A 25,572-nucleotide genomic window follows, 5' to 3' on the forward strand; every position below is an offset into this window, starting at 1 on the left:
GAACTTGAAAAGGTTGGGAAAGAGTAGGGACCCTTCTGGGATGGAAGAATTTGTGCCATGTCCTTTAGTTTTCTGGAATTGTAATTACTTGGAAGTGATGAACTAGGTAAAGAGTGCTTCTTAAAATCACACATTGCAAGATCTCTGAAGCCAGCTAGAACAGCAGGCCTTGGGCTACATGCCCAGTATTGAATAATAAAACGAGAGACCTTAGAAATACAAGTTCCTCTGCCCTGTGTTTTGGGGGTTTTCACCCCTTCAGTTTTTGGGTCTGGGGAAGGGCAACAGAGACTTCTTGCTCACAGCCAAGGCTCTTAAGTTTATGGGGAGGAAGTAGAGATGGCAGAAGAACCAGCAGTGAGTACCAAGGAGTTATTGGGAAAAAAAATTAGGAGCTGAGTTAGTTGATGGCATAGAGGTTATTTTTATTTTTTTAATAAAGTTTCTTTTATTTATTTATATATATATATTTGGCTGTGTTGGGTCTTCGTTGCTGCGCATGGGCTTTCTATAGGTGCGGCGAGCTGGGGCTACTCTTTGTTGTGGTGCGGGGGCTTCTCATTGTAGTGGCTTCTCTTGTCATGGAGCACGGGCTCTGGGCACATGGGCTTCCGTGGTTGTGGCTCACGGGCTCTAGAGCGCAGGCTCAGTAGTTGTGGCGCACTGGCTTACTTGCTCTGCAGCATGTGGGATCTACCTGGACCAGGGATTGAGCCCGTGTCCCCTGCATTGGCAGGTGGATTCTTAACCACTGTGCCAACAGGGAAGTCCCAATGGCATAGAGTTTAAATTCAGCTTTTGCTAATAAGGTGGATTTTGACAACTCCTTGGAAGCTGAGTTTAGTTCTTTCCCTTGAGCCTTTCCTCTCCTCCCAGTGGACAGCATCTTAAATTCCAGAGAAGATGATAAAGCTCCCCTGAGGCAGTTATGGAATCTCCAAGTTCCTATTCCAGTGACTCAGTTTTCAGTAGTTCACTCTTCCTCCATCTCACTCTCCCTTCACGTGGTAATTAGAAGGGATAGGGCACAGTCTCTCTAGCTTGCATTCCAGGAAGGGTCCCGAAAGGAGCTGAGCTCAGGGTGAGCAGCTCTGAATGGGTATAAAATATTTCTCATGTAGCTGCCCATTGGGTGGGGCCTTAAGCCCTTTTGGATGTGGCTGAACATGCCACTGATACTCTGTGACCCTGTGCTGTGGCACAGAGCTTCCAAGTTCACCAGGTTTAGGAATCCTTTCCCTGGAAAGCCCAGAGGATAATAATCGGTAACAGACTTCATCACTGTGACTGGGAATGAATCGCACCAGAAACTCAATAGCAGCTAATTCACACAGGTCCCTTGACCACCCTGAACGCTACCAACAATCTTGGTGATTGCATCCACAGTAGGTTCTGACCACTAATGAACTTGACTCAATCTCTAAGAAGCAGTCTCAGCTGCAGGGAGCTCCAGTCCACCTGCGCCTACCTCACCACTGTTTGCTCTCACGGAGGAACAAGTTGGTCAGGAAGCTGCACCACGGCCTGGCTCTTAAAGAGAGACTCTGAGAACCAGAGGTGGAGATTCACTGACTTAGAATTACTCTAAGCAGCTACAGCGTAATGTCTTCGGAGAAGGTATGTGCTGACTTGATCAGAGGCGCAAAGGAAAAGACTCTCAAGGGGAAAGGACGGATGCCCACCAAGACTGTGAGAATAACTACAAGGAAAATTCCTGTGGTGAAGGCTCTAGGACTTGGGATCATTTTTCAGGTGAGGATCCACAGCGACTCAGTGACACGCACAGTCCTTCTGCGATTGTTAATAAGATTACTTCCATCAGTACTGAGCCAGGAGTCGAGGTTGAAGTCACCATGGCAGATGTTTTAAATCAACTTTTTTAATAAACTGATAATCAGTTGTTAAAAATATAAACAGACATCATTTGTGAACTGAATAAAGGCTTTTGACACTTGGAATAAACACCTGATGGGTAGGCTGGATTCTCTGCCCTTAAGGAAAAGAGCCACAGATGATTTGAGTATGACGTTTAATGTAAGATACAGTGGATTGGCAGAGTTGGTACAAAGCTAAGAGATTCATTTCTAGTCAGTGAGTTAACAGCCTAGGCACCTGGACAAAAAATTGGCTCTGCTGTCCTGGGTCCTCCAAAGCCCCCTGTACAGCACCAGCTAGAGGCCCCACACCAAGACTGGTATTGGCTACCTGAAGGCGTTGATGGAATCTACTGTTCCCAGAGTGATTCAAGAGACTGGCTGGCCCTAGTCAACACAGCAGGTGTAATTTTCAGGACAGGCTTGAGGAAAGTGGGTATAGAACTGGACATGGGGTTTGGGTGGCTGTACATTTGCTGCATGCAGTAGTCCAAGAGGCTCTCAGCTGGAGAGGTTAGCCTTTCCACCCTCCCTGACTGCTGTTTGGGAAGAAGGAGAAAAAAGGTCTTTCAAAAAGCTGTATTTGGCATGAGCTAATGCCACTGCCAGTGGCCAGGCACAGACACAGAAGGCCCTGAGGAGCTGGGCGGAAAGGAGAATGTGCAGGCAGAGCAGGAGATAGCCAGCTCACGTCCCTGCCCCAGGAGCCCAGAAGGATGAAGGCCGTGCAGTAAAGGGTAACATACGGTCCTCCTCTTTGGTCACGCAAAGGCCCTAGCATGGGCCTGGGAGGTGAGAGGGCTGAGGGGTGCAGGCTCTGCCCCCGGGCCCCAACCTTTAGGCTCATCACATTGAGGCGGTGATGCAGCGAGAGGCGAGGCAAGGAGACAGAGCAGTCAGGCTGGTAATCTCCGGCTCCTAGGAGCTGCCCTTGTCCTTGTCATCCATGAGGTCATACCTGTGGGAACAAGCAGAGAGGGCTCAGGTAGAAAGATGACTTCTGTGTCCTCTTACAAATGAGACAAGATCTGAGGGCTCTTATACTTCCGAGGATCAGTGGTTCTCAGCTTGGGTTACATCCTTTTTCCCTCCTATGATTGGGATTTTTCCTACTTAAGCATCCAAGCCCATCCCCAGCTCATCAGACACTCACCACTGGGCTGCACCCTGGGAAAGGTCTATCTCAGTGAGGTCCAACTGCACCTGTGTTGGGGGATAGTAGGGGTGAGATGTTACTTTTGATGTTTCCAAAGACCACATCCTACCTTGCTTGACACACTTCTGGTCCCAAACCAGTGCAGAGGTAATTGGGTAGTAAAGTACTATAAAGTACATCTGTAAAGTAATGTCACCAGGGTGCTTACTCCCTAATAGGGACTACAAGCCTTTCCACCAGCAACTTCTAACTCTCACCTTTGCCTGGTCCACCTTTGGCCCTCTTCTTACCTTCCCCAGCAGCTCACGCTCTCTTGACATGAAGGAGGAACTAGACTTCACAGAGACATCCAGCTTTCGCCGAAGGGCCTCATCCAGGGGCAATTCCCACTCAAACCTGAGGAGGGACTGGGGTTAGGGGAAGGGGCCCTTCCCGAGCCTGCCATCTCTTCACTTGAATGCTCACTGACTGACCGTTCATCGAATTCAGGATTTAGGGTCCTCTTCTTCTGTGAGCTCTTCCTCTTGGTACCCCGGTTCTTGTCTGGCAGTAGCAACAGTGACACGTAGGGGTCGGGGGGATCCCGTCCATTTTGTCGAAGGGCCCTGTGACAGGAGGAAGGAGGTGATGAGGCAACCTGAGGGGAGGGACGGGGAGAACCTGGAGGATGTGAGGGATGGAGTCTCACCGGCAGCTGTGAACGATGCTGATCAGCTTTCGTTCTTCACTGTAGTACCAAACAGTGAGTTTCACCTGGCCTAGAGGCCCGGCTGGAGCCTCAAGGGGACTGTGGAGAGATGGAGATAGCGTTGGGAGGAGGTAGTGCCTCGGGAGTCTGTAGCTTATCCTTTGTATCCTTGACTGAGTCCCATCTTTCCGACCCAGCGCTTTACCTGTCACTGTGTGTTAGGCGCTGCCGGAGCTCTGGGGCTGAGGAAGTGATGTGAGGGAGTCCTCCCCAGAGCTCCGGTTCTTCGCTTAGAGATGAGGAGCTGTGGCTGTAAGCTTCCACCCCTGAGTGCTGGGACACCAGGATCTAGGTAAACAAGAAAGCAGCACGCAGAGTCCTTCCGCTCCCGGGCTAGAAGGACACGACCCTCTGCTCCCGCCCTCCCTCCCCTTGCCCACTGTCTCCTGGCACTCACCCTGAGCTGTGCTCTCAGTAGCACCTGCCCTGGACCATTGCTGAGCGTAAACCAGTGGTCCAAGCAGAGCCGGTCAGCCACGAGGAGCTCAGAGAGGGGCAGGGATAACGAGCCCAATGCGCCAGTCCCCTCACCCTGAACCTGTGGAGCAACAGGACTGCCGTCAAGAGAGAAGTGATTTGGGTAGGTCCCTGGCGATCCAGTGGTTAGGACTTGGCGCTTTCACCGCCAGGGCCCGGGTTTGATCCCTCGTAGGGGAACCCGCAAGCCGCAGAGCGAGGCCAGAGGCAAAAAAGAGAGAGAGAGAAGTGATTTAATCCTGGCATTCCAGGTCCAAATGCTTGGACACTTGAGTGGTTTTGGAGAGACTCCCCTTCGTGAAGGGCAGGGGAGCTGTGGTAATAGTTGCTGCTGGTCCCACTTCCCTGCTTCCCTTTCTTTTTTAACCAGAGTAGACTGTACTATCTTTACTTCCTAAGCTTTCACAAATTATCCCAGTAATACCTGCATAGGGTAGAAAAAAGAATAGTAAAAATAGAATAAAATTGTTTCCTGCCCATCCTGTCCTCATGTCCATACTCCAAATGTAATGAGCCCTTCCTATTTTCTTTGTTCTGGCGTAATTCTAACTAATATGTTTATACCTCTATTTCAGAATTTGCCAACTTTAATATCTACTGATTCCCTGCTATTCAAGATGACAAATTGAGCTTATTTACATCTCTTCTCTACCTCTGCCAGTGTTGTTAATAGTCGCATTATTTGACATTCTGTTGGTTTCTATTCATGTAATTCTCTACTTACTGTTCTGTCAACTTTGGAAGGTATTTGACTTACTCCATATAGAGAAAGTCAGCACGCCTATATTACCTTCCCCCATCCTCTCCCCACCTCCCATACCTCTTCACTTTTTGGTCACCCTTCGACCCACTGAAATCTAGCTTCTACTCCATTCCAGCCACTGAAGTTGCTCCAGTCATCAGTGACCTCCTAGTTTTAAAAGTCAGTGAATAGTTTTCAGTCACCTAATTTCACCTCTCAGTAACATTTGACCACTTCCTGTCTTTTGAAACACTCTTCTTTTGGCTTCTGGAACCCACTCTCTCCTGGGGAGCGTCCCACCACCCTGGCCACACTTCAGTGCTCTTCTTCCTCCATCTGCCCTTCTGTTGCAGCGCCCAGCATGTCCAACCTTTGTCTTCTTTTCACTCTACACACGCCCTGCGAGATCTCACTCACGCTTGTGACTGCAGCTGCTACCTGTTGCTTGCTCATGATGCTCAAACAAGAGGGAGAGGGAGGAACACCACAGTGGGCCACAGATCTACCTTCCAGATGGCTGTCTCCCCTTGGACAGCCCTCAGACATCTCAATTTCAAAAACTCCTGCTCGGTGCATTCCCCGTGTTGGCAATGGCACCTTTATCTGTCCATCCACACTAAAACCCCAGGAGTTAACACCTTTGTTCTTTGTTCCTCTTTCCCCTCCATGTCAAAATAACCACCAAACACTATCTGGCCTTTGTCAGTTCTCGCTTCAATTACTCTAACAGTCTCTTAAGTGACCTACCTGCCTCCAGTGCTTGCTTCCTTCAGTTCATTTTTTTACCCTGATGTCGACACCATCTTCCTAAGATGCAAATCTGAATGCTACCTCTCATTCCTTCAAATGTTTCCCTATGCCTTTAGGATAAAATCCAAATTCTTAGCATAATTTTTTTGTGATCTTGCTCTTTCCTGCCTCTATAATGTATAATTTGCCTTCTTTCTCCTCCATTCCCTTCTCAGCCTTAAGAGTTTTCCTGTCCTTCTTTTCTTGGTCAGGGCCTATTTACCCTTAAGCTAAGGACGCCTTTCTTACTATCTTTCTTACCTCACCTTTTCCCTTGTCTGAGTTAGAACCCCTCCTTTTTTCCCTACACTGCCTTTACCTCAGCAGTTATCAGTCAGGAAGTATTCTCTGGTTATTTTTCTCCTAAAAGAAGAGTGTGAGCTCCAAAAAGATAAGAACATCTTTTATCTCTGAATGCCCTGTGCCTGGTTCAGTGCCTGGCCTGTGACAGCAATCTGCAAAATGTTTGTAGAATGAATTTACGGTACCTGCAACTCCAGGCTCTCAGAGTTTGGTTTCCTGATGAGAAAGGAGGCACTCTCATCCCAGACAGGGGCTGACGTTTGGGAAACAGTCTGGTGGAGATGAGGGGTATGATCAGTGTTGACATTTTCTCCTCTACGCCTCTCATCCCTCCCATTCTTAGTCCTGCAGCATTTCCTAATACCTTAGTTTTATGAGAAGTATCTCCCACGGCAATAGTAGCATAAGGGCTGGGAGGCTTGGTACCTTTTCGGAGCTGGAAAGAGAATGTTATTCTTAAATTTGGACCAGTTAGGCAGATTCCCCCCTCCCCTCACAAATTACATCCACAGCCAGTGGCCCATGTCCCCATGTCTCCACTTGACAGCCCTCACCCTCCTGGCCTCGAACAGAAAATTCTTCCCACCCCAGCACCACCCTGGGAGAGAGGAATTTGGAATTTACTATTCCAAATACACTAGGAGCATCCAAACCTGAGGGATGTAGAGGAAGGGCCAGGGAGCTATGGGGCGTGGGGAGCATATCTCACCGGCAGGTCCTCAGCCCGCTCCAGGTAGACGGAGAGCAGGGCCGCCGCCAGTTCTGCACTCTTCTGAGTCTGGATCAAACTGTTCACCTGCAGCACCTGGGGAAGGACACATGGGAGCTGGGGAGTGGTAACTGACACTCTGGGGCCTGGCATATGCCTTAAAAGCTCATAGAAGAGTTTACCTTGACCCATCTTGGGTCCCTCTTGGGTCCCTTCCTTCCTCCAGCATCTTTCCTTACCTCCTCTAACTCAGCAGCAGTGGGACGGGGGATCAGACGCTCCAGACACAAGTGTAGGCGGCCAGATGGGACATCCTCCAGGGTCAGCCACTGTGGAAGTGGGCAGGGTTAAGACTTGGGGGCGTGGGGACAGGAACTATGAGAATGAACCATGCGTCAAGATCAGGACAGACTGCTGATTCTAATTCCATGCTCACCTCATCGAGGAAGCCATTGTTTAGGACTGTGGTGAGACTCACTTTACACCTGTAGAGGAGAAAGATTAAGGACTATGGTCAAGAGCCAAGTCTTTTGTCTCCAAGGTCTACAGAGGCCCAGCCCATCTTCCCCGCTGGACGCCCCCCGACCGCCTCACCTGCCCAGAAAGTCATCCTTGTCCAGGTCCTTGTCAAAAACTTCAACCTCTAGCTCTTGGCCTGGAATTGATGTGACGATCACCTAGTGGGAGAAAATAGTGGGATCCTTTCGTTTTCTTCTCAGAATGACTGGACACCTCCCCCAGTCAACTGAACCCCAGAAGTTTTTTAGACCACTCTCAGAGCTGGGGGAGGAATGGGGCAAGACTGGGAAGAGTCTTAGCCCTCAATTCTGACCTCAAAGACCTCGTTCCAACGGGGATTGAGATCTTCCCGAACAACACGGCTCCGGAAGCTTCGTCCTCCCAGCTTTAGTTTGACATAGGGGTCTGACTTCCCCTTCACTAATCCCCCCAAGAAACGGTCTTTGGCAATCAGGTCCTGGGCCTCTAATACATGAATCCGAAGCACATTCTGTAAAAGGGACAGATGGGGCACCAGGTGGCGGTCAAAGAGAGAATACTGTCAGACCCAACCCTGAAACAGGCTTTGCGCACGTAGGGTGGGCAAACAGACTCCAGTACTTTCCAGATATAGACTTACCTCCGTCCCAAAGTTACTGTCAGGAGTAGTGTGACTGGGTCGAGGTGGGGCATCCACACTGCTGCCTGTCTGGGGGCTCTCGTCGTCCAGGTCCCAAGCTCCAGGAGTACTAGGCACAGCAGGGAAGCGCACTTCTGATGAATCCAAGTACAAGAGCTGGGAAGGGTAGTGTGATTGTCAAATCAAAGCAGTGCATTTAGCCACCAGCAGGCAAGGTATGTGGGGGCTGGGGGGGGCGGGGCAGAGCAGGGGCTCTGACAGGGAAACTAGGTCCCTGCCTTGTCTGTGCTTATCTCTGGGGGGTTCACTCCACACTCACCCAACTCAGACACCATGTCTTCCCCCAGTTAGATCAACAAACATTTTTTGTGCGTCTGCTAGATGCTTTCAGATACACTAGCTCATTTCATCGTAGAGGATCCCCTTTCCTTACTCTTAATACCACCAGGAATCCACGAGGCCCTTCCCCTCTACCTCCATACCCTCATAACCAGTTTCATGTACAGCCGGGAGTTTGGGCCAGAGCTGCTGAGCTGGAACCACTGGTCCAGGGTGAGTTCAGGGGCAGTCAGCAGGCGAGCCAGAGGCAGGGTCAATGCCCCTAAAGTCAGGGCCCTGGAGTCATCCTTCACCTATAGGCACAGGAGGAGGGGATGGAGTGAGGGATTAGGGAAAAGGGAGGTAGACTGCGGAAATGATGACACAGCTGCAGCTCATTCTCTCTGTGCCAATCAAACCTTTTGCTCCACTCCAGGCCATCCTTTTACAGTCCTCTGCCTACTCTACAGTCCCTTCCTCCTTTGCTCTTTCTGGTCTCATTACCTGGAAAGTTCTCATTCTGCTCTTCTCTGCCTATTTAAATCCTACTGATACTTTAAGACCCTCTGAAAATCTTACTTCCTTCACAAAGACTCTCTAGTTACTCCAGCCTCTGTACCTTTCTCTGGCCATCCTAAGCACTATACTATGGGTATTTTACTCCCAATGATTAATGTTGAATCATTCTTAGATGGTTATATATGTTTGTCTCCTCTCTGAAACTAGCCAGTAAGCTTCGTGAGGGCAGATACTGTATTTTGTGATTTTTCTATGACCTTAAAAGTGCTAGATGTCTGGGAGGCTGGGACTGGCATATGCACACTACTCTATGTAAAACAGATAATCAATAAGGACCTACTATATAGCACAGGGAACTCTACTCAGTACTCTGTAATGACCTATATAGGAATAGAATCTGAAAAAAATAGGTATATGAATACGTATAACTAAATCACTTTGATGTACATCTGAAACTAACACAATGTTGTGCTAACCCTATACTCCAATGTCAAATTAAAAATTAAAAAAAAAAGTTAAAATCAAATAAAAATAAACCAGAAAAAAAAAAGTGCTAGGTGTCTAGCTGGTGCTCAATATGTTCCTCTCTTCTTTTAACAGGGTTTTTGTTTAGTTTTTGGCTGTGCCGCATAGCATATGGGATCTTAGTTCCCCAACCAGGGATTGAACCTGTGCCCCCTGCAGTGGGAGCGCAGTCTCAACCACTGGACCACCAGGGAAGTCCCCTTCTCTTCTTTTAAAAAATAATTTTTTTGAGGCATAATTTACATACCACAAAAATCACTCATTTTAAGTGCACAATTCTCAGTTATAAAAATGATTCTAGAGAGACAGGTGGGGAACCGTGGAGAGTAGAAGAGGTGGAGAGTCTAGGTAGGTGGACTGAAAATACAGATCATGGAATTCCCTGGTGGCCTAGTGGTTAGGACTCCGTGATCTCACTGCCAAGGGCCTGGGTTCCATCCCTGATCAGGGAACTAATATCCCGAAAGCCACACGGCACAGCCGAAAAAAAAAACAAGAAGAGAAAATAGAGATCAAAGGAGAAGATGGAGAGAAGAAATGGTGCAGATCTGAGAAGACAGAATAGGGTATCGAGGAGGGACTGATAGGTGATTCTCTCACCTGCACATCGAGCTCCTGGCTTCGAGGGTCTTGCAGGAAGAACCGGAAGGCCGCCTCCCACACCGGGCAGTTGGTGTTATAGACAGCCTGGAGATGTGCAGGATGTAATCAAGGTACATGCCACAGTCCCAGTCCTGTTTCTCCAGAAAACCCTTCCTCTTACAGGCATCCTAAAGGGAACACTTCATCCCAAGAACAGTCCTCCCTCCTCCTGTCCCCACACACACACGACACCTGGCACAATGATATCCTTGTCCTGGCCCTCACCTTGCTCTCCTGGGTCACATCCTGAATTGACAGCTGTACCATGGGGTTGGGCTCCTTGTTCCCCTTCTTCAGCTGTGGGGGGGTAGAATTCAGAATTCACTATCTTGGTTGTTTTTGTTTTTGTTTCAGTGAAGGAAGGACAGCTGTCATCAGAATCCTTCCCCTGGTGCTTCCCTGGTGGCACAGTGGTTAAGAATCCACCTGCCAATGCAGGGCACACGGGTTCGAGCCCTGTTGCGGGAAGATCCCACATGCTGCAGAGCAACTAAGCCCATGCACTGCAACTACTGAGCTTGCGCTCTAGAGCCCGCGAGCCACAACTACTGAGCCTGTGCACCTAGAGCCTGTGCTCCGCAACAAGAGAAGCCACGACAATGAGAAGCCCGCACACTGCAATGAAGAGTAGCCCCTGCTCGCTGCAACTAGACAAAGCTTGCACACAGCAACAAAGACCCAATGCAGCCAAAAATAAATAAATAAAATAAATAAAGATTATAAGAGAATATTATGAACAACTTTATACAAATAGTTAGAAAACATCGATTAAATAGATAATTTAAAAATATAACTCACGGGACTTCCCTGGTGGCGCAGTGGTTAAGAATCCACTTGCCAATGCAGGGGACACGGGTTCAAGCCCTGGTCCAGGAAGATCCCACATGCTGCGGAGCAACTAAGCCCATGCGCCACAACTACTGAGCCTGCACTCTAGAGCCCACGTGCCACAACTACTGAAGCCCGTGCGCCTAAAGCCCATGCTCCACAACAAGAGAAGCCACGACAATGAGAAGCCCGCACACTGCAATGAAGAGTAGCCCCTGCTCGCTGTAACTAGAGAAAGGCCGCACACAGCAACGAGACCCAACGCAGGCCAAAAAAAAAAAAAAAAAAATCGTACTCCTGCACCCCCTCTTTGGAACCCTTGTGTTACATGTTGTTGCTACTGAAGCAGAGCAGGCCAGGGGAAGGGAGAGTGTGGGAATGCTGCACCCATGGCTTCCTGTTCACCTGCCCTCAGAAGCCACACTCACAGGAAGATCCTGGGCCCGATCCAGATAGACAACTAAGATGGCAGCTGATGGGGGCTCCGGGTGGGAGGAGACTCCTCGGTTCCACTGTAGAACCTGGTGTGGGGTGGTAGTAGTCAGACCTTCATCCCTCCAGCCCCCCATACTTCTAGCTATGTATTTCTCCCCTGCTAGCTTCCTGTTTTCAGTGTTAGTTACCTGCTCCAGTTTTTCTGCATCCGGCAAAAGTGAAAGCCATTCTAGCCTTAAGTGAACTTGGCCTTGCCCACTTTGTAGAGGGAACCACTGGAGGGAGAGGTAGAAGTGAGGTATAGTAGAGATCATATACACCCAATCTCTTCCCCACCAATGTAGCAACCACCGTCTACACAATGGGGGACAGCACCCTCCACCTTCCTCTTCTCTCAACTTACTTCATCCATTACTCCAGCCTGCAATACTTTCCCTACATCCAGCTTCATTCTGGGGGCAGTGAAAGGGAAAAGAGGGGAGTGTTACAATTAGCAACATGTCATTCACTGGCCCCCTTCTCATCCACACAGAAATAACTGGCACATCTCAGACTCCCTTCTTACCCTCCGGAAATATATATGCATGTGTGTGTGGTGGGGATGAGGGGTGGGAAGGCTGGGAAGGAAAATGAAAATATGATTCCCAGGCCTGGAAAAGGATTATAATTACCTCTGAGACCTTGGTGGCCCTGGGGATTTAGAATCCTAACACAGGCAGAGTCTCACCTGCCCAGAAAGTCATCTTTGTCTGGATCCTTGTCAAACACTTCCACCTCAATTTCCTGTCCTGGGACCTCGTGTACCATAACCTGAAGAACACAGAGGGATGAGGGTCCGCAGGTGTGAAGATCATCCAATCAGCATATTCTCTCAAATCTCCTGGAGCCTCCCCATCTGACATAGCCCCACTTGTTGGCTCTCCCACCTCATAAGTCTCTCCCCACTGGGGGTTGAGTTCCTCATCAATGACACGACTGCAGAATGTCTGGGTGCCCACTCGCACCAGTGCGTAGGGGTCTGACTTGCCCTCAATCAGGCCCTTTACGTATTTGTCCTTGGAGCTCAGCCCTCGAGCGGCTAGCAGGTGAATCCGAATAATGCCCTGAGGGTAGGAATCATATTGTGAGAAATTAAAGACCCACCACAGGGTTCCCGAGAGAATGATCTATCTAATAGGGGAGAGACCATACCCTGGGAAGAGGGGAACGCAACTGGGCCACATCTTGAAGGTCAGGCACAAGGGGCACCAATAATCGGTTGGGCAACACAAGAAAGGCAGCGATGGAATCCATGATCATGGTGTCAGAGAGGGAGCTGAATGGGGGATTGGAAAAGGAGGTGAGTGTGTCAATATTTCCCCACCGCCAACTATGTTTCCCACAACCAAGAGAGACCTAAAGCTAGAGGGAAGTCCTTTCTTGAAAATACCTTTTTGCTTCTCTTCTACCCTGATTTCCCACCTACTGCTCTGTCCCCTCCTCACTGCCATCGCAGCTCTTCTTTTGCCCTTTGCCCTGGCTGAGGAGTCTGTAGCCCACTTCATTCTCTACCAAAATGCACAGTCCCCCCACAGAAGAAAAATCACAGTATGAAACTTTTCAGGGGTATTTGTCTGATCTCCCCAACTACGGTCAAGGCTCTTAGAGGGCATCAGCTGCATCTTTTACTGCTCTGTATCCCTTAAACCCCCAAACCAGGGCTGGAACACTTAGCAGGTGCTCGATAAATCCTTCATACCTGAGTCCTGGGATATCCAGCAGGTTGGTCATCCCTGTCCAGTTGATATCTAGGGTCTGGAAGCAAAGAGCAGGGGGATCGGGACAGAGCATATGGTGGCATGGTCACACCCATCCAACAGTTGCCAGACCCTCAGCCTACTTGTCAGTTCCCTCCCCCATTCCCCATAGCTTCCAGTCCTCTCTGCTTCCCCCGCTTCCCTACCCCTCCTCAACGTTTTCCCTTACCGGGCGTCGGATAAAGAACATCGACACAGCCCCCACGATAGGAAGGTTCCCAATGAGTGGTTCAAGAATCACCCGTAGGACACCCTGCAGCTGGGGCAGGAAGAGACGAACAAAGCCTTTCCTCAGAAACGGCCTTCTTTCCCTCCCAGACCTCCCCAGCCTTGGTTTTCCCAACCTCCCACTTCCCCATATCTAATGAAACTTAGGGCAAAGGCTTCTTATGGAGGCCCCTGACAACTGCCCCACCTGCATGCCCTTGACTCCTGCTTTGCAGAAATATTTCTTCACTTCCACATCGATCTGTACATCACCTACGTAGCTGGGAGTTGGTGAGGAAGAGAACAGAGGGTTAGTACTAGGCTGAAGTGGGTAAGGGGAGTGAAGTAGTCAGAGTGACCAGGAAAGGGAATCGGGAAGAGTGGTGAGTGGCATTACCTGATGTTCAAGTCCAGCAGGATCTGTTCTTTCCTCTGAGCAGGGTGAACCCTGACTCCTACGATGCGCAGTGGCTGCAGAGATGAATGCTTGAGAGGGGAGGGAAAGGCCCCTTTGGGCCACCCATCTCCCCTGCTCCATCTCTTCCCTGTCGTTACTTTCCCTCCTACACACGTACCTTTTCACCCAATTCCACTCGTGTAAATGTAAATGTTTGCAGGTGGGGGTTAGATCCTCGAACAGCTGGGGCCACAGTTTCGGCCAAAAGCTTCTCCATATACTGGCCCAGGAAGGGCCAGACCTGGGCCACAATCTGGGAGGAAAGGGAGCTTGTCATAGGAGAGCACTGCCTTCCCTCTAAAGGCAAGTTCCTTCAGACTCCTCCCCATGGGGAGGCTAGATTTGAAGCGTGGCAGGGTCTGACAAGAGAGCGAACCCCATTCCCCCTCAGGAAAAACAAAACCCAAGACAAGCAACCCTCACCTTATTTAGCCACTCAGCTTTTTCCACATCTGGGAAGCTGACCTGGAGGTGGAGAACGTGGAGATAGTGAGGAGCACTGTCTTCTGCCCGTAGTTTCCTAAGATGCCAGGTGGATGCCCACTAAGGAAAGCTAAGTGTGACAGGGCCTCCTCACACCCAGGGGTTGGGGGAGGGGCCGGGATGTCCTGAGGATTCATTCCTCCAGGGGGTTTGGGGCCCTGGGAGCTGACAGTGTCAGCCACACAAAGTTGCTTTGCAGATAGCTCAGGGGTGTGAAACGATGACAGCTGCTGGGGCAGAGAGGAGGAGGAGGGAAGAGAAGGGCACATTCTTTCCGGAGGGGGAGGTCCTGACAAATCAGAGTTTGAGGAGGAAATCCTGGGATTGGAGAAGTCCTGGTTCCTTTTACCAGCCTTCCCTCTGCCCCTCGAACTGGGGCTTCTACACCAAGAGGTGAAGCAGGATGCGGCTCCTGTGTTAGGGAGGGGCCAGAAGAGCTATACAGGCCCAGGCTGGTGTTTTCTTTCTTTTTAATCGGTGTTACTCTTGATGGGAAGGAAGGACACCTGTGCTTTGTACTGGGGGAGGAGGAGGGGTAGTTGCTTTAGGAGGAAAATTAGTTTCCATGATGAGAAGTAGGAAGAACAGAGACTCTTGCTGCCTGGGCTACAAGTCCCATGGGACCATTTCTGCCCCTTTCTCCTCCCCAGTCCAGGGTCTGGGAAGCATAGCTGTATTTGCCTAGTGTCAACTTTTTCGGTACGCGGGCCTCTCACCACCGCGGCCCCTCCCGTTGCGGAACACAGGCTCCGGACGCGCAGGCTCAGCGGCCATGGCTCACGAGCCCAGCCGCCCCGCGGCATGCGGGATCCTCCCGGACCGGGGCACGAACCCGTGTCCCTTGCATCGGCAGGCGGACCCCTAACCACTGTGCCACCAGGGAAGCCCTGCCTAGTGTCAACTTTGACTCCCCCAGGCAGGCACCTCTGCTGGGAGGAGCAGGAAGGGAGGGGCCGGGAAGGGCCGGGTAACGGGCTCGGCATCTGCAAGGCCTGAGAAGCTATCGAGGGCCCTTACCACAGGAGAGGGGACGTAGAAATAGGGTCCTGGCCCCAACCCAGCAGGCGCAGCCCGCAGCCCGGAAAAGGGTGGGGCCGGCCAGGGGCGGTGGAGTGCGGCAGCGGGCACTGCAGCAGTCACACTACCCTCCCCGCAGTACCCCCGCCCTTTGTCCAGCAGCCGCCTCCGCTGCGCTGCGGCCAGGCCGCCTAAGGCTGGAAGGCTAGGGCCGGAGGGTCCATCCGGGTGCGGGAGCTCGACTGGGCAATGCTCCCGGGGAGGGTCTCGGGATATGAGCGGGAAGAGGGAGAAGAACCTTATGGCCTTAAATAGGTTTAAAAAAAAAAAAGTCTTGGGGAGGACAGGAAAGAGGAGGGAACCCACTGAGCGGCAACGGGAACAGGGACGCCCACGAGCAGTGTGAGTGGCACCAGAAACGAGGAGGGGCGTTCGAGCGGTTTGGTTGGAGGAAGAGCCACGGCTGAGACGGGCTCCCCAAATGTTATTGCTCTTGCCCAAGCGTAGAGGAAGAAGTCCTGATTCTGTGGAAGAATCGGGATCCGGGCGTGTGGAAGGGGGGGCGGGTAGTGGATAGTCGGTCCAAAGAGTGGCGCGTCCCTGCAGGTAAGAGGCTAGCGGGCCAAAGGGGAAAGTCTGGGGCCCATCGTCCCAAGATGCGGAGCTGACTTTAAGGATAGGGAGGGAGAGCCCGAGAACTAAGGGGCAAGAAGGGGACTATGCTGCACTGAGGATTGAGGGTGGTCGCTCACCCAGGCAGGTAGTTCTCGATGGCTCATGTAAAGAGTTTTCGTCGTGAGCCTCTCCTCATCATCCAGCAGCTGTCGCGCTACTCGAAGGCTCCGTTCTTTCTCCTCGCGGACCCGGCGCCAGCCCAGGTAGAGGGCGAGGCCGAAGAGCACAAAACCCACGCTGAGTCCTATTGCCCCGGCCAGGTACACCGGCACCAGCACCAGCAACCGCCGCCCGAACGAAGTCAGCACCGCCAAGGCCTCACCCGCGGCGCCTGGGCCGGCAGGTTGGTTCCCAGAACTCTGGTCCAGCTTTGCGTGAGCAGTGGGAGGCTGGTCATGGGGGTCGGAGGGAACGTAGGGCTGGTCCACTGGGCTGGGGCGGTCTCCAGGAGAGCGGTCCATGCTGCCACCTCTGGGAGGACCCGCCCGACCCAGAGACCAGCTAGAGGTTGCCTAGTTCTGAGACCAGATTCCCCGCCTACAAACCATAAACCCCAGAATGGGGGAGGGGACTTAGAGCCACGCCCATTCGTTCTGACGGTTCGGGTTGGTCCGTGCCGCATAGATGAAGGTGGAGTCAAAAGACCGAAACCCCGCCCCCTGCCTCGGGGAGAGGAAAGGGCTCGGGAGAGGCAGTACCTTCCTGATTGGACCGGAGTGCCAAGATGGGCGGTCTGAGATGGCGGGAAAAGGAGAAAAAAGGCTAAAGAGCAGCGTGAGATTAGCCAGAAAGAGGGGGAGGAGCGGCGTACAATTTCAAGAGGAGAGGCGGGACCAGGAGCTCCCCCACGTGGGATTGGAGTGCCTATGGTATGACGTCATGCAGAGCCGCACCGGCAATTACTCTGTTTTAGAGAGAGCTGGAGTTGCGAAGTTGAGGGGTTGTGGAGCGTCGGGATTTCCTTCCCCTCCCTTCAGACGGTTTGGCAGAACTTGGTCTGCGATTCCTACATGTTCATTTGTCTCCTTTCCCACGTTTTCATACTTTAAGCACATTCCTTATCCTTCCACTTTTTTTTTTGCTGGTTGTCCTTATAAAAGGAAAGTAAATTACTCTATTTGGAATGAAAGTGTTCGATGATCGACCCTGTTTATCTTGTTCCCAGTCCTCTATTTTGTCTATGCAGTGTAACGACAGACTCTAGAGAAAACTGGAGAACCCGAAAATTACAGAATTGAGATAATCTAGCCTTCAGGCAAGAGGGAGGGGGAAAAAAAGCGGAGTGAATAGGAAGTGAGGCTTTATTTCTCTTTAGAAATCTCCAAGTTAGTTCATTCTATGTCCAAGAATTAGTCATCTCTATTTTAAAGAGCAGATTAAAACTAAATTGGCTCCAAGGGGGGTGGGGTCTCAGCTGCCGCAGAAATGATTACATTTTCCAAGAATTCCTGACCCTGAGGAACTGCTAGGACACTAAAATGGGAAATCAAGAGTAATGAGACAATTCTGTTTCTCATTTGCCTGGGTTATAAGGAAGGTTTAGAATACAGTCAGATGTATAACTAAGTTCTACATCGCACTGTGTAGGTTTAGGAAGGAAAAAATGCAGGGTATATTGATGATGACTCTTGTTACTAGTTAACTGGACTTAGAGGTGTACTGTTGTCCAGGGACTTAGAAACTGGACTGATTGGAAGCCCAGGAGGGACAGATTGGTCATGATTACCTTCTAATGCGATGTATGTGGGGCTTGTGTTATTCTGTTTGGTTTACAGCTGTTAAATTTTATCTGGCTCTGCAGGACATAGATTTCATCAGGCTATGTTTCATCAAAGCTGTTTAAAACTTATCCCTCCCTCCCTTAATCTTAAATTTTCTCACTTCCCTTTCTCTACTTCTCTGAAACAGTATCTAAACTGCTTCTTTCAGTTTGCAGAACTGTGTAAGGAACAGTTTTCCATCTGCCTCCTATGTTCTCTGTATTCTCAGAGATGAGCAGGTAAAAAAGGAGCTCAAGGAGTTTGGAGGAGGTGAGTGCCCACCAACTTGATGAACCAGAACTATAGCAGGAAAATGGATGAACATCCTCAGAAGGAAACCTCCCTATAAACTGAAATTTGCCAAACACTGGAGTAGGGGAAGGGATCCCTTAGGCTGGGGGATGAAGAGGGTGACCTATGGAAGTTCCTTTTCAAAGTTTTCCCCTTTCTCATCCTATCTAGATCATCAGATCCTCCTACTGAAGACAGTGTATGGAGGACAAAAGCTCATCCCCAGGAAGGTCTCTTCCCAGCTGGGGCCCAGGAGCCACAGAATCAGCAGCTGCAAGGCACCGGAACAAGTAAACAAGATGGGTCCCCGCCCATTGACAATTCTGCTGCCCAGGTGCCACCTGGTGGTGATAAGCAGTAAGTGGGTAACACGAAAAAGGATGGCCATTTGTTAGAGGAAGTGTCTAAGCGAGGAGAGCACTTAGACTTCCTGGTTTTGCAATCTGCATTTATATGTAAACTACAGCTGCCTCCCAGGGTTGGATGTGGTAATCTGGTCCCAGCCTACTCTCCAAGATGGAAGGGGCAACGGGATTTGAGGAAACTTCCTCTGTATTATTCCTTGTAAGTTACTGGAAAGTAGTGGTCCCATTGCTGGATGGCTATCATTAGAACTTTCTTATGCCAAGTCTGGAGTCAGACTGCCTGAAGAGATTCCTAGTTCCATTCCTTACTAGTTGTGGAGACTTGGGTTGATTACCCTCTTTAAGTCTTTCTCCTCTGCAAAACAAGTATAATAATAATGCCCATTGTGTCAGTGAAATATTGCATGTAAAGTGCCTAACACAGTACCTTGGTTTATATTAAGTACTCACATGTTAGCAATTTTTCTAGAACTCTCTGCTTATTTCCTATGCAGCAACACAGGACCTTTTTCTCCATAAGGTAGCCCTTCATATATCTGAAGACATCTATTTGGTCAACCCTCAGTCTTCTCTTGCCAGTTTTTTTCAGATACCCCACTGGTTTGCCAATGGCCCTCTGCAAAAACTATTTAGAAGAACACACAATACTTTAGAACTGGTTCCACTCAGATAGACGTGGTAGAACTACTATATTTACAATGCAGCACTATGGTTCTTTTACCCTTATGGAGTTTCTAGAAAGGTACCTAGAACATAGCAGCCTCTTGGTATTTATTAACTGACATATTATGAAGAATAAGATTTTAATTTTTTGCAGCCAATTGGAAGTCCCATGTTGTTCTCACATGAATTATTGCTAATATAGATCTCTGCATTTGTTTCTCAGATAGGCTCAAGCAATTTTTAGAGGGAAGGTCGGTCAGTCCAAATTGACCCTTTGTATTAATTTAGTCAATACAAGTTACAGACACTTTCCATATTACTTAGTGTTTCCTTGTGTTACTGTTGGTAACTGGGCTTTTCATATTTTTATACAATTAAAAAAAAAAACCATAGCCCTTGGGTATATCACTAGAGACTAGGGATTTCTCTAACATGAATGTGCTAGTCAACATTTACTAGGCACAAATGTTCAGTTTTGATTCCATCAAACTCTACTGTTAACTGACCCATAATTATTCTCTTATCTGCAATGACTTAGCACGTGAGAAAGAGGAAAGCAGTTCCTGACATCTGGGAGCTGGCCTGACACAGCTAGGCTTTGGAATTATTAGGATCTGACCTGGGCTCACAGGTACTGTTGGACACAATCTCACAAAACACCAATATCAGACAAGACTACTCAGTGACTGTGATGAAGTGAGGCAAAAAACAAGATCACTTCACAATTTTGTTTAAGCACTAGACAAGGTCAGTGTGCAAACCACAAAACACCAAACATCCCCCTCTCCCAGCTAATGCAGCTTCAGCTTCACTTTAGTCTGCCCTTTTTCTAGAGAAGATAAAGATATGCAATTATAAAATTTTCCCTGCTTCCCTGACAGCACTCAATTTAGAGTGAAGCTCCACTTCCTTGAACCTTCCCCCGACTCACTTAATGAAGTTCAAGTCCTGTAGGGTCCTTCCTAACACCCTCTTGCAAGACACACCGTGGTTCCAAATGGCATCCTCTCTCCATCACTGCAATGAGCATTAAACCCAACTTGTTCAATTGCAGGTGTATTCCTGGTGGTCTTTAGCTGGAGCACGTTAATAAAGTACATACGACATCTACAGTTTCCCAAATCTATCTCTTTAGAGATACTTGGCAAAAAAATAATAAAGTTAGCTTGTCAGGGTTTGGCTAGGATGAATTCATGTTGATATCTATGATCACATTTGTCTAAATGCTCATAAACCATCTCTTTTAATAAACCAGAATTGTGCCAGAAAATCAACATCAGGCTTATCAATATGTGGTTTTTAGAATCCACAAACAATATTTCAGTATTTGCCCATTTTTAGTCTTTCGTGCTGCAGCGCCGCCCCCCCCCGCCTTTTTTTAAATGACTGGCCTTAACCTAGCCCACCATCTCCAACCCCAGGTGTAACCTGAGTGATCAACCAGACAAGAGAGCAAGAGGTAGCAGCAGATATCATGGGGAAAGAACAAACCAGGATCACTCTCTCTACCCCCAAATCCACTGTCCCATAGACTAGACACTTGAGTTGTTTCCCCTCCATCAGCCATGAGCTGAGGAGGAACTGAGGTTTGGCTACTGAGACCCTTGGCCTTACTGACTCTTAATTGGATTTAAAACCTCTGTGGTTCTATGTGGAGGCAGAGGGAAGAAAGGGACGAACCCTGAGGCTTGTGTCCCCAGAAGAACTCTCCTTTCCCCAGCACCTCTTAAGCCTTGAAGGCTTAAGGCACTGGTGACTGAGGAAGGGATCGGGTAGGAGTTACATCAACTGCTGTCAACTCAGAGAGCAACTGCCACCTGCCCTGCTCTGTTTGAATAAGGGAAGGATCTGTTGATACATATCCCATTCCCATGTCCTAGCACATCCACCCTTCTTAGTACCTGCCCCCTAAATGACCCTAGGAGCCCTGGTTACTAAGGCAACCTGTGAATAGTTCCTGCAGATAGAAACCAAAACAGATGGGACTATTTTTAAACAAGACTAGGTGGCTCCAATGTTTTTACCTCACAACATACCTTCCCCAAAGCCCCATCTGATCTTGTTCTGGGTCCCTACCCTTCTTCACTGGCCTCCATCCATCCTTACCACTATGTGAGAGTGGGGTCTTTATTTCATTTTGGCAGGAGATCAATTTACTGCTCCCATCTTCCACACAGAATATCTAAGCAAGTTTTCACTGCCTCCATTTGTTAAAAATATATTTTTTTATTTCTTTGGAACGTGGTGGGCCCTGCCCTATGGATGTCCAGGCCAAGCCAAGGTAATGAATGCTCCCCTAGTCTTTGGGCTGGAGTACTATGGTCCCCGCCTTCCCATGGGCCCAGGAGCAGTTCCTGTATTGTCCAACTCAGCTAGGCCCCAAATTGTCTGAAGGCTCCTATCAGGCCTTCTCTCCTGGCCACCCACTTCCCAATCTTTCCTGGCTTCCCCTCTGGGCAGGGTATTTTTTTCTTCCAAAGCCAGTGCTGGAACCTGTGCTGTGCAGAAGAGAGGACAAGACCAACGATGTCCCCCAAATTCCCATCAGAGAACACACAACCCCTCAGTCAGTCCTTCCTCTGCTGGCTTCAGTCTGCATTCCTATGCAAGCCCCCTCTGTGAGGCTGGAAGATGGACAAGAGGACCCTCATAAAAGGGAGGTGAGAGAAAACACACCAACCCAACCCCTGCTCAGAAGCAAACTCCTGTAGTCTCTTGTCCTAGTTCATGAGTGAGCCCTTTGGACAGGGCCTGGGAGGGCTAGGCGAGTGGGTAGGTAAGGGCCCCTCGACCCCAGCCCTGGGAGGCTATACCAGGGGAATGTCCATTAGCCCCATCAGTGTGGCATGGCTGTGATACGCATGCTCTGGGAGGCGATGGGGTAAGTCACCATGGGAGTGGTGGTGTGGCTCATTGTGATTCCTGCCAAGGGTTGGGCCATCGATACAGCCACAGGAGCCACAGATACAGCCACAGGAGCCATGGAGACAGGTGGGGGTGCCATTCCCTGGGCAATTGTTTGAGCCAGAGCAGCCGACAGTGGCGTGATCTCTGGGTTCAAGTGTGGGGGTGGGGGTGGTGGAGCAGCAGGCGGTGCAGCATTAGCTGGGGGAGCGGCTGGAGCTCCCGCAGGGGCCACCAGTTCTTGCTGGGACACGGGGCGAGGCTGTAGAGCCTGGCTGCTGAGAGTAGTGTGAGTCTGGGCGATGCCATGGTTAAAAGTGGCGACAGTGCCCACGGTGGGGGCCAGAGTCTGCTCAGTTGCTGGTGCAGTGGAGCTCAGGGTCATGACCTTAGCCTGATTGCGGAACTGGGCATTTTGTTCCAGCAGTACCTCGTTGGTGGCCAGAAGGTTGCTGACCTGCTTCTTTAGCTCCTCTACCCGCTTCCTGAGCATGGCATTCTCTTCCTCTAGTAGCCTGCACTCCACCCCTCGGGGTGGAGCCAGGCTGTATTCATATGATTCAAAATGGGGGCCATCTGGGGGGCAGCATCCACCTCGCCGGCGCTTGGGGCCTGGCTCATGGTCCTCAAAGCCCCTGTCAGGGAGGTCGTAGATATCATAGAGGTCATGACGTCGTCCTGGGGGAACTGGGCCTGTTGAGCCCCCACCACCAGCACCTCCTCCACCTCGGGCATCAAACTCAAAATCCCGCTGCAGGTGACGGAACTTGCACTTGGCGCCTCTCTGGCAATCACCCTTGAGAAAGTCACGGCAGATAGGGACCTCCTCCTTCCCATTTGGTAGGTCAGCTGGTGAAAGGCCCAGGCCGGCTGCCACTTTCTGCCTCAGCCGAGGGGGCAGTTCTCCTGTCTTCTTATAGCCATCCTCATCCTCCTTGGAGCCATGGATGAATCGGCAGTTTGGGCGGCTACACTCCTTGTTCTGGAAGTCATGGCAGAAGATGAACTCGTTTTTGCTCACCCCCAAGTTGGACACCTCACTCATGTCCGGATGGCGATAGCGGCAACGCTTGCCTCGCTTGCACACATTCCTCAGGAAGTCTCTACAGATAGCATCTGAGCTGGCCCCGCCACTGCCTGCCCCTGTCCCACTGGCCTCCTCGCTGCCACCGCCTCCAGGGCCTCCACCGCTGCTCCCAGTGCCGTTGGCATAGCTGTCCCGGTCAGGCATCCTGGTCCCCCCCAACTCAGGGCTTTCTTCCTTTTCTTGCCACCCTTGGTGACTGCTAGGAAAGAGGAGAGCTGTGTCAAACAGGAGTCCTCCAGTGAGGCCAAACTCTTGCTGACTGTACGGCAGGCAGTCCAGCAAGAGGCAGGCCAGAGGCATAATGGCTCTGGAGATGGAGAATCTAACAGATGAGAATTCTGCCTGGACTGGCTGGCTTGTCAGAAGTCTTGCCCAGGCCCTGTGCACCTGGTCTAGGTCAGAATGATTCACACTTGCCTGGCTGTCGGAGGGAGGGAGCTGGGGTGAAGCTACCTCATCTCACTAATGGTGATATGCCAAGGAGGGAGCAGGGAGAGAACAGTGTTGGATTTTATTTCCCCTTCTGAACTGACCTTATTAAAGTTGTGGAATCAAAATTAAAACTGCTGTTGGTGTCTCATTAGGCTAAGAGGAGACTGAGAACAGTGGCTAAGATAAGCTGCTGAGCTACTAAGGGCCGTGGATAATGGAGTACTGGTGACATTACTTCCCTGACCCCCTCTTCCATGGGATCTCAGGTGAGGACTCTGTGAAGTTATCAGATCTCTAGACCCCACGAAATCCTGAGTAAAAAGACTGGTATCACCAGCTTTAGGGCAATACCTAAACCTGTCATTTTTTGGTATTCTCTCCCATATTACCATTATTCTCAACTCTAGGGGGGTCAGCCCCCTCCCCCTCCATTTCAGGGGAAGAGTTCTACAGCTGGAATCTCTACTTACAGACCTCAAAAGGACAAAACCATTTGTGGCAAGATCAAGGCAATAGGAAGGAGTTACCTTCACAGGAACAAGTGACCTTTCTTTCCCCATTCTATACCCCTCCTAACCCTCCATCGGAAGATCCCACTGACATCAAACCACACCATTCCTTGCCCTATAAAGATGTTCTTTACTCACAGACTCTATAAAAGCTTTTAAAGTCTCCTCTTTCCCAAAAGAGCTCAAGAACGTCAGTCCACTGCCCTGGTTCTAGCGCTGTCCTCTCCCCACAGCCAACAAGACTAGGAGTCCCTGCTACCACGTGTCTGACCTCCTAAGCCTTTCCTAGCCTTTTCAGGCTCCCCCTGCTGTTCAAATAGGAAACCTTTATATTGTTTCCCCTTGAGTATAAGGGAATCTTTCCAATTTCTTTGGCCTTGACCGCCCCAACCACCCGTTCCATTGCCTTGACTTTGCCTTCAAGACAAAATGAACCCTAAAATGAACCGACTAGGTCACAGGCCAGAGTTGCAAGAAAATCTGTAAAAGAGGGGTCATCTTCCTCCAAAGGGAGGTAGTCTCAGAAAGACAGGAACAATCAAGCCAAAAAGAGTGGGAAAAGAGAAGACACAAATTTTCACTAAAAGGGAAATGACCTGGTGAAAAATAAATGGCATCTATCCAAGCCTGATCCGTGTTACAAGTCCCACTAGAAGCTGATAATCATATCTGATATTCCTCCCCACCCAACTTTCCCAGGATTGTTTGATACCTGAGGTAGCTCAGGTGAAGTCCGGGGCTCCTGTGGGTCTCCACCTCCACATCACTGCTGGGTTCTGAACAGGAGAAAAACAGAGACTTGGGTGTGAGAAGGGGTAAGAATGGAGAACTACGGGGTGGTTGTTATAAGAATGAAGTCTGACAAAATGGCAAGAGCTCTGGGCACGTCAAGATTTCCTTAGGATTCAAATTGAACTTCTCCTGTCAAAGGGAGAAGCTGCCAGTAAGAAGAGAGTAGTAAGGAACAGAACTAATTTGGAGAGCCTAGGAGGACGGGTTGGAAAACCAGCCCTAAGTGAACAAAGCGTGAGGGGCACCCCGTCTCAAGGTGAAGGAGGATGTGGGGATCAAAGCCCGGCCTAGGGTTGGGGTTAGGAACTCCGAACAGGGAGCCGTGCAAGGGCAGCGACTGACAGTGCAATGGGATGGCGGATTAGACTTGAGGGCGGTGACTGTGACGCTTCTCAACACCCCAGAGTTTGCGAAAAAAGTCCTAGGAGTTTACCGCAGCATGTCTCTAGCCTGGCAGGTTCTGTGCAGTGCCGCCGGAGCTCAGCCGGGGACCAGGTGAATAGGACACTAAACGGAGCACTTAGTGAAGCGGGGAAGGGGACTCCAGGTGACATCAAGCAGAGGGGATGGGCAGGGCTGTGACGTCACAGAGCTGGCGTTTGCTCGCGAAGCGGGGTCAGTCAGAAAAGGGATTCGGCCCTGATACGTGAGGAAGAGCCAAGTCGGTCCTGGGGGGCCTTGTGTAGCCCGGCCGAGCCCAGCCGCTGGGCCGGCCCCGACTCCTCCCCTCCGGGCGCGGCCTCCACCTAAGTCTCCCGCCTCCCTCACCTGCCGCCGCCGCCGTAGTTGCTGCTGCCGCCTGCCGGTCCTCTAGCTTCGACAAAGAGCCGCCTACCCTATCGCCCTTCCGCTTCCTGCGGAAGAAATGACACTCTAGCCACCAGACCCGGAACCACACTCTATGGTGTGCGAAGTACTTGCGCGACAAGCC

At 50.3% G+C, this 25,572-nt stretch overlaps 2 protein-coding genes across 7 annotated transcripts; both read right to left on the reverse strand.

Moving 5' to 3' along the window:
• Nucleotides 1-1,705: 1,705 nt before the first annotated feature.
• ESYT1 (extended synaptotagmin 1) lies at nucleotides 1,706-16,378 on the reverse strand. 4 transcript variants are annotated; one of them, XM_079935868.1, is made up of 31 exons: nucleotides 15,916-16,378; nucleotides 14,087-14,128; nucleotides 13,782-13,916; nucleotides 13,604-13,677; nucleotides 13,415-13,487; nucleotides 13,169-13,252; nucleotides 12,942-12,997; nucleotides 12,395-12,518; nucleotides 12,130-12,306; nucleotides 11,931-12,013; nucleotides 11,607-11,655; nucleotides 11,392-11,478; nucleotides 11,197-11,289; nucleotides 10,166-10,237; nucleotides 9,899-9,985; nucleotides 8,419-8,568; nucleotides 7,937-8,092; nucleotides 7,631-7,807; nucleotides 7,393-7,475; nucleotides 7,235-7,283; nucleotides 7,038-7,127; nucleotides 6,799-6,894; nucleotides 6,454-6,525; nucleotides 6,275-6,361; nucleotides 4,176-4,316; nucleotides 3,924-4,066; nucleotides 3,719-3,817; nucleotides 3,504-3,635; nucleotides 3,321-3,426; nucleotides 3,028-3,077; nucleotides 1,707-2,832 (listed from the first exon to the last, which is right to left on the reverse strand). In XM_079935868.1, the coding sequence occupies exons 1-31, from the start codon at nucleotides 16,297-16,299 to the stop codon at nucleotides 2,793-2,795; spliced, it is 3,291 nt and encodes a 1,096-aa protein (XP_079791994.1). In that variant the 5' UTR covers nucleotides 16,300-16,378; the 3' UTR covers nucleotides 1,707-2,792. The 4 variants fall into 4 exon arrangements, with proteins under 4 accessions (XP_079791995.1, XP_079791994.1, XP_079791993.1 ...); XM_079935867.1 differs by having other exon boundaries at nucleotides 13,169-13,258; XM_079935869.1 differs by lacking the exon at nucleotides 14,087-14,128 and having other exon boundaries at nucleotides 1,706-2,832; nucleotides 13,169-13,258.
• A 2,610-nt stretch (nucleotides 16,379-18,988) lies between these two features.
• ZC3H10 (zinc finger CCCH-type containing 10) lies at nucleotides 18,989-25,447 on the reverse strand. Of its 3 annotated transcripts, none has more exons than XM_079937879.1 (3): nucleotides 25,410-25,447; nucleotides 24,562-24,625; nucleotides 18,989-23,107 (listed from the first exon to the last, which is right to left on the reverse strand). In XM_079937879.1, the coding sequence occupies exon 3, from the start codon at nucleotides 23,050-23,052 to the stop codon at nucleotides 21,754-21,756; it is 1,299 nt and encodes a 432-aa protein (XP_079794005.1). In that variant the 5' UTR covers nucleotides 23,053-23,107; nucleotides 24,562-24,625; nucleotides 25,410-25,447; the 3' UTR covers nucleotides 18,989-21,753. The 3 variants fall into 3 exon arrangements, with proteins under 3 accessions (XP_079794005.1, XP_079794004.1, XP_079794006.1); XM_079937878.1 differs by lacking the exon at nucleotides 25,410-25,447 and adding an exon at nucleotides 25,075-25,141; XM_079937880.1 differs by lacking the exon at nucleotides 25,410-25,447 and having other exon boundaries at nucleotides 18,989-23,104; nucleotides 24,562-24,785.
• Nucleotides 25,448-25,572: the final 125 nt, after the last annotated feature.

Source organism: Stenella coeruleoalba, assembly GCF_951394435.1.
Source record: "Stenella coeruleoalba genome assembly, chromosome: 11".
Lineage (NCBI taxonomy): Eukaryota > Metazoa > Chordata > Mammalia > Artiodactyla > Delphinidae > Stenella > Stenella coeruleoalba.